Genomic DNA, 8,306 nt, shown 5'->3' on the forward strand with positions numbered 1-8,306 from the left:
GCTACAGGTGGGCCCAGGAGGACCAGAATGAGGCCTCGGTTGGTAATTGAAGACAGATACACATTGACAGTCTGTACCTCTATCCAGAGTATGCAATAGTACTCAAGCATGGTACATTCAAGTGAACATGCATTTGTATCACCTCCCTCACCTTTGTGTGACTAGCGTGTGAAAGCATGCTCTTGCATTAGAATGACTGAGTGAACAATACATTTTAAGAGCGGTAAGTGCATATGGCTTAACAATGGCTTTCAGGTTGCTCACATTCATTCATGCTGTACAGTGACGCTGTTATCAAACACTTACAAGGATGGGTGCAGAGTTGGATCATTTAATTTCTATATTTAACACGTGTAGAAATCAAAGAGGACCTCAAATTTTAAAAAAATACTAAAGATAGTAAGAACCAATCTACAAAAATACACTGTATGCATTATACAGACCACTACTCTCTTGGAAGACATATGGGTGTGTATGTGTGTGAGACACACTGGTGCAGGTTTAAATGGCTTCAGGCTGGTAAGTATATTTCTGATTTCCTGAGCTGCCTGCCTGGCGAAGGTAGCAGCTTTGCATGCTGGGGTCACACCTGTAACATATTTCACACTGGGATCTTTTTTGAGTGGCCACCTGGAGGAGGATATTGCATGTTCACAGTGCATGAACACACAGACGTCCCTCCCAGGTGGAAACAGGTGTTTGTTTTGTGTTCCTAGGCTCGATACATAACGTATTGTCTTATAATTTTTTTCATTACCCTTTCTCACTTCTTAAAAAAAAGGCCACAGAATAATACCCACATTCACTTGTAAATAGTGTTAGAATTAATATGGAAAATGTTCTAATTATTTTATAAGATAAGGCATTTCTTCATGACAATTGTATCCCACCTAGTATTCCATCTACCCTCACCTCTAATGTAGGCAATAACATGATTTTTAGCTTAAAAGGGTTCTATATTTAAATTAGAAAAAAATGAAATTAGTGAATTGGCTTAAGAGAATCCAAAACATAAAGTGGAACCTTATCCTCACGGTAACAAAAAAAGAAAAACAAAAGAGAAATGTAGGTCTACCTCAGAGGGCATTCCACAAGACATTCAATATAAGTGGTTTTCTGATTGTTGTGGGAATAACTAATGGTATTTTCAACCCCAAGTTCTGGTTAGCTGGACTAATTTTTTATTATGTGCATCTTGGGGCATGTGAATGGAAAGATGGATTATGTGAACGCTGTTTCTGTCAACCACAAACATGCTATAAAATACCAAGTACACCTTATGCTGCGTTCAGTTTCGACAAGTGTATACAGATTTGACTACAACAAAACACTTTTTTTTTTTTTTTTTAAGAATGTAAGATAAATCATGTAATCTAGATATTTGAGTGTTAATTACAAATTATATATTGCAAATACTCCTCAGAATTAGCCATTTGAAAACCTACTGTACATCTACAATACATTGAGAAATGTGCAATCTTTTCTGTTGATTTAAGTTAATTTATTAATTATATGAATGTGTAATCTGTGTATGTATACTTTGCATATTGTACGTGTGTATGTGTGTGTATGTGTGTGTATGTGTGTATGTGTGTGTATGTGTGTGTATGTATGTGTGTGTATGTGTGTGTATGTGTGTATGTGTGTGTGTGTATGTGTGTGTATGTGTGTGTGAGAGAGAGAGACTAAACGGGTCAATTGCTCTGGGCATGCTTAGGCCTACATTCCAAAAGTTTGACAGAGGTTTAAACTGGTAACACTAAATGTGATCATTATGCAATATTGTCCTCAGCTACTTTGTTTCCTGTGTAAACAGAGGGACAAGTTCAGCTAATATGCTGGTACATTATCTGGAGTGCAGTAATCATGCTTAAGCTGTGGACAGTCAATGCAGCCACTGGTCTAGTTACCGTAAATACGAATGTTAATACAATTAAATTTTAGTTAGCTCTAGTCTTGAGCACATAGCAATTAAACAAGTGTGTGTGTGTGTGTGTGTGTGTGTGTGATTGCCTGAGAATGAGGGAGGCATTTGATCTAGAGGGGTACAGTATTTTCTTCCAGAGATACCCTTTGTTGTTCACCAGCGATCTTCACTCTACAAGTATGATCCCTGTTCATTGGGACTTTGGCTTTGCTTTATTCAATACAATCATCAAAACATTAACAAGGAACTGTCTCTAACAGAACAACATTTCAGTAATACCAAAATATTATATTCAATAGGTGAAATAAACTGTTCAAAAATATATTAGACTTACAGTAGATTTTCACAGTTCGGGTAATTTGCCTTCAACATATGTACTTTCATTGTTTGTTTCATTGTACATACATACATTTGATTTGTTCGAGAATTTCAGTGCATTCACATTAGGGCAAATCACAGTTTACTGTCCAGTGAGGGGGGAGTCACTTCAACCACCACCTTTCCCACGTTTTTCCCAGCGTACATGTATTCCACAGCCCTAAAGACAGACTCCAGCCCAACAAAACGACCCTCGGGGGCCATGTCCCCACAGTCCACTTCACACACCAGCTTCCCCTTAGCAAACATCTGCATCATGCTTCCCATCGCCTCCTTGTAGTCAGCCAGGAAGTGAGGTAGGAAGAACCCCCTCACGCTGGCTGACTTCTGGAGCAGCTTCACGGGCAGAGTCCCTCCTTTAACGGTCGGGACCCCTGATGCCGTTTGGTACCCTGAGATGAACCCGATCACGATCAGCCTGCCCTTATTGGCCAGATTGTTGACCGCCATGTCAAAGATGCTGCCTCCTATGGACTCGTAGACTACGTCCAGGCCTTGTGGGTACTCTTTGCGCAGCGTGGCGGCCAGGTCCTCGGACGTGTAGTTAATGGGCCTGTCGCAGCCAATGGTCTTTAAGAAGCCAGCCTTCTCGTTGGAGGAGCAGGTGCCCACAACGTGGCAGCCGGCCTGTTTGGCAAACTGCACAGCGAACTGTCCTGTGCCACCAGCGGCGGCCGTCACCAGCACTGTCTCGCCCTTCGCCAGGTCGCCAAGCCGCTTCATGGCGATGTAGGCTGTGGCGCCGCTTAACAGCAGGGTGAGGAACTCTGGCTTCACCGCAGGTACGGGTACCGTCTTGATCATGGGTATCACCGTGTACTCTGCAAAGGCCCCATCGGCAAAGTAGGCCACTGTGTCGCCAACGGTGTAGCGGCCGCTGGCACTCAGGCCGAGTCCGACCACCTCGCCAATGCCCTCGAACCCGGCGTCAAACGGTGGCGTCACCGTAGGGTCGTAGCGGCCTGCTGAGTAGTTGATGTCCGAGGCATTGATTCCAACAAATCTGCATGGAATGGAACAGAGAAGAAAATATAAGTGAATGACAATTCAGAATGATTAGCAATTGTTACATAGCATTAAAATTAATTAACGTCAGTATTGGATACTTTGGTGATGTTCTTTAGTGGGAATTTAGATAATAACATGATAATAGCCTATGTTATAATAACATTATTGTTATGCATATTTTAAGATATCCTAAGAGGAGCACTTCAGAATGCCTACAGTAATGTCTGCGAAGGTCAACATTTCAGTTACATTCTCTAGAAAACATCTGCGACATCGTTCGGGAAGGAAACATTGGTTTGTTTTGGCAATGATTCCATTTGTCTTGAAAAAACACCCACGCTACACTGACAGGAAAAGGTTTGTATCACAAAACACATTGCATGATGTCATGATTCATTGTCTTGAGAGACACACAAGAACAAACTGCACTTTTAAATCTAGTATATTTCTTTGTCTCGACATGAAAAAAGACAACTGTTTTCATCTCAGTTGATGACATGGAGAGAAAAAAATCATTGTGTGAAAGAAATGTATAAATAAATAAATAATGTTCTATCCTCCAGAAGAACCCTCACTGCGATTCATCATTGTGCATGTCATGTGCATTTTGAGCACTTAAATGTACCAGCCCGGTTTAGTTACAAATAAATGGCTCCAATTAAATATATGAAAACATATAGGTTTGACTATACTTTTCAAATCGCTCTTTCTTTGCAGCCCTTCTGAATTCTGCCGTACCAGTAAAGATTTTAACCTGAATCTCTCATAATGGACCAACAGTACTGAAACACCATGCATTAAAGAAAAGCAAGTTCAAAGGTCAAAACTAAAGTGAACTGGGATCTCTGGCCAGGATTGAGCATGATATTCTTAAAGATGCTTGATTTCAAAATGTGCAACTTTGAATGCACAATAATCTGGGTCACTGAAACATGATAATAATGCATATCTCAATTTAAACTCAAAATTAGTCAAACTAATTCAGGTTAATAATGCATAAAATAAAAAATAAAACATTTTCCTGATACACAATTGCATTGTGAACCAAAGCATTGCAGAGGCCAAAAAGTGGTCCAGCCATGTCCTGTCCATAGACATGCCACACAACTACAATAATGTTCTTTACCTAAAAGCATTATCCACGTCAATACATTATCTGATATTACGTTTAACTATCACTAATGGTTCCTCTTTTGTGCAATTACCTTAGCAGTGGAGCTGACCCACTCAATTTCTAAATCAAGCTTGTTTCACCTGTGGTTTGCAGCTATGTGCATTTTATATTACAGCCTACACTATCTAATACATAAAGTCCAGCCTAATTAATGCGTAAATCAGAGTTTACAAAGTCGTGGGTCATCAATAGCCTATGGAAATGATAATGGCCAATAGGCTATATGTGCAATTAAATGACCTTTGACTACAGTAGGCTATGTTGTGCAACTGTCTTTCCACCTCAGAGAATATGACCAAGCAGGCCTTATACAATACAAGGCCGACATAGGTCTACATGCGACATCACAGACATTTCTGCTAATTCCGAGCTCTGCATTGAGACCATAGAATTGGCCTTTCTGATGTAGTTATTAACAAATAAATAATAAGCCATACCAAGAAATATGCCTTGATAACTAGGCCCTTTAACTTATTTTTTTCAGTTGCAGGTGCTTGTGAGGCCTAGTTGTTAGCAGCAGGACCACAGCGGATGAAGAGCTAAATGTTGTAATTTTCCAGGCCAACTCATATGATGGGGATTCATTACAGACAACACACAAATAATTGTTAAAAGGTATGAGGGCATAGGTCTACATAAAAATATAGAACAATATTTGATGCCATACATTTCAATCTATTTCAATCTACAATTCAAGGTTTTGGGAGGCGGAGAGGGCAACGCACCTAACCTACCACTGCATCAACAGTTCTTTATTTTTTCCAAGATGAGAGATAGGCTACCTCTCCATGGCAAATTGGATTTACAATTCAATGTTCCACATTTTCAAGTTAGAAATGACATACAAGACAATACCATTTTTTTTTTATTCCCTAAATTACGCATACAAAATTACGCACACAAAACAAACCTGTGGAAAAAGGTTTAGGCTACATACGACCATTTCTGTAAATGTTAAAAGCTATTTGATCTTTAGATTATGCTACTATGTCCTTGGTCTCTAAACCATAATGCAAGACCCTGCCTTTATTTCACTGATCAATTGCGCTCTAATAGGCTATACGAGCATTGACCTGCATTTTAATATCTCTTTGACTTAAATTGTAGAAAATAACCATTTAGATTAAGTTGCCTACATTCCTGCTCTGTTACAGTAAGCTGTTAATTTAATCAACATTTGTAAATATCTTGCTTTGATGCATTGGTTTTATGCAGCGGAAAATGATGATCCTGCCGCAGCCCCAAATGCCATGCAAAGCTGCTTCTCCATCTCCTCATCTATTCGTGCGAGTCTTTACTGCCCCCCCCCCCCCCCCCCCCCCCCCCCCCCCCCCCATGACTTTCTGTTTGCAGGTTCGTGACGTAAGGAGACAGGACAGAGCGAGATGCCGAGATGGATTGATAGACAAATGTAGGGGCGGAACTTGGAATATTCCTCACGTATTTTGCTCGCTCCTGAAATGGTCGCAAGTAGGCTACTAATATCGATGGGGATGGATAAAGCGATTCTAACCGAGGTAAGAGACCCTTTCATAACTTCAAAACAATACCAAATAGTTTATCAAAGATAATTGCTCCAAAATGTGACCAATATTGGAATAGTCTATCCATAGACTACGCACCCGCGGAAAATGGGAACCTTCTGTATCCAATTTCTAACCAAAACTTACCGATTTCTGACAAGCAAGTCCCCGTCGCCAGGTGTCGGGACTGGAACAGTTTGCAAGGCAACGGCGTCTCTGAAATTCTGGCTAAGCTTCGTTACGACCAGCTTTTTCATGGAGCTCGGTATCGAGGAACCTTTAAAATCCATGAAGTGCGTAGAGTATGACAAATCTATAATGAAGCGCCGCGATACGAAATGAACTCTAGAAAGTGCGTCGGTTCCTCTGCATCCTCCGCCGATGACCGAAAACACCCTCTTACCGTTTCTCAATAAGAAAGAGGTGGACATTGCACCAGGGAGGGAATATGGGACAAAGTTTACCGCACTGGCTGTGCAATGATATCAATATGCTTATCGTTAGCCTATGCTAGGCTTTTCTTCACGTAGCAGGGTAGGCCAATCTAATGATGCAATGCAATTAAAACACAATATTACCCGCGCGGTTTTGTCGCATAAGATCGGCACGCAATAATGTGCTTTTAGAATGTTTGCTTTGATTATAACTAGGCTATAGCACGACACAACCTTGTAGCAGCAGCCAAACTGTAACTGTAGCGGCTTGTCTTCTTTGGAGTCCCTCCCCTTCCCGGACATGACACACTTCCTAGTAAGGTGAAACAAATCAATCGTAGTCTCAAACATATCCTCAACGATTTTACACAAAATGCCAAATAATTGCCAACACAGCCAGTGAAAAACCACAACCATTCAGGTATTAACAAGCACCGTTAATAGGCTATTATCTGCAGAATATATTTTATCCTCAAGCATGCGTAAATTATGGTGCTCACAAGTTAGGAAACTTCAGCCCGAATGTCCCAAAAATATGCATGTCCAAAGCATTGCCATGTTGGGTTTGTTATAGGATAGCATATGTCAGGCAAAATAAAGTTAGTGTAAGTTTATTTCATATGATGATGATGATGATTAATGATTAGCCTAGTTGTAGTAATATAGCCTAACCTAGTAATAGCTTTGTAAAAATTGAGTAATTGCTTTAATAACATTCTGCATGAAGTTTATGGATCGATATTTCAAAGGAACAATTTGACATTAGCCTACTGATGCAAGATTTCCTTTGTCAGTCATTTCAATTTTAAAGATGAGGAAAAACAAGACAATTAAAAAGATTGACAGGTGGGTTCTACTGTCAGGGTGACGCTTGTAGCGCGAGGGGAGGAGTAAAAATGAAGCAGGAAAAGCCACTCGATGCGTCTGTCTATCAGTTGAGACTGTCTGAAACGCTTCTAGATTCCCTGCGTTTCATTTTTTTTCGGAGCAGCAGACGAGAACGGTTCACTCCCCGGAGTTTACAGAAGAAAAATTCTCTCCGCGAGGGTGGATGCCTGCATCTAGTTTGTTTCTCTTTAGTCGCAGGATCTGCACCACATCAACCACCTGCATATTCCTAGATCGGCGGCTGATAATAATTATTTTCACTAGAAATGTAAGTAGAATCCATACCACCCCGACTCAACCTAGAGAGGGGAGAAAAGTATCCGCTGACGGCGAGGCTTGATCCGACTAGGTGGCGTGGTGACGGACTGACATTAACCATCTAATGCCTGTCTATTTTCTTTCAATCCTGTTTTGTTTCAGATCTGAGCTTGAAGAAGCGCAGCCTTCCACGGAAATACGTTTCAAAGGTGTTCGCTCACACTGGACTTATTTGTTTACCATCAGAGTTTATTTATTTTGGAGTGAAGACCATACATAGTATCCCCAACACCGCCATATAGTGATTTCACCCCCCCCCTCCCCCCCTCTCCCATGGCAGTAGGGGAGTGACTGAAACTTGGCTTCGATGTCTGCCTCTTCTCCTGACTCACAGAGATGAGGGAAGATGATCTTTGATAGACATGTTATGAGCTGGCGAAATTCGTTCATCGTTTTAATATCACAGAAACCCTTTTTTCGTTTGTCCTTTATCTTCTGTCATTTGTTTCTATTCGTAGGCCTAAAGGACATATTTAGTTACATTGTGGCCGTTTCAGGTTGTCTGGCATAAGCCCACAATTACAAAAGAAACAAACCATTCTAATAGAAAAACTGTTGACAGTTATTTCCGACAAAAAGCTACGGGATGGTTTTTCTCCACTGACAGACTTATTGTTTTGATTCCTGCATGAAAAGTACCGTGGAACGTGACGGTC

The 8,306-nt window shown here is 40.8% G+C and overlaps 1 protein-coding gene across 1 annotated transcript; it reads right to left on the reverse strand.

The window, feature by feature from the left end:
- Positions 1-2,112: 2,112 nt before the first annotated feature.
- Positions 2,113-7,469, reverse strand: LOC311119405 (prostaglandin reductase 3-like). The gene is made up of 2 exons (XM_084194105.1): positions 6,158-7,469; positions 2,113-3,308 (listed from the first exon to the last, which is right to left on the reverse strand). Exons 1-2 carry the CDS (start codon positions 6,439-6,441, stop codon positions 2,381-2,383), a joined length of 1,212 nt encoding a protein of 403 aa, XP_084050231.1. The 5' UTR covers positions 6,442-7,469; the 3' UTR covers positions 2,113-2,380.
- Between the last annotated feature and the right edge of the window lie 837 nt (positions 7,470-8,306).

This window comes from Coregonus lavaretus (genome assembly GCF_964263955.1).
Source record: "Coregonus lavaretus genome assembly, contig: HAP1_SCAFFOLD_6692, whole genome shotgun sequence".
Lineage (NCBI taxonomy): Eukaryota > Metazoa > Chordata > Actinopteri > Salmoniformes > Salmonidae > Coregonus > Coregonus lavaretus.

What these genes read in the sequence shown, in the direction of transcription:
- LOC311119405 (XM_084194105.1), bottom strand. Translation starts at nt 6,441, where the DNA reads ATGTCCACCTCTTTCTTATTGAGAAACGGTAAGAGGGTGTTTTCGGTC. An exon ending in GACTTGCTTGTCAGAAATCG is followed by an intron (nt 3,309 to 6,157) that starts GTAAGTTTTGGT and finishes CATTCCATGCAG; the next exon opens with ATTTGTTGGAATCAATGCCT.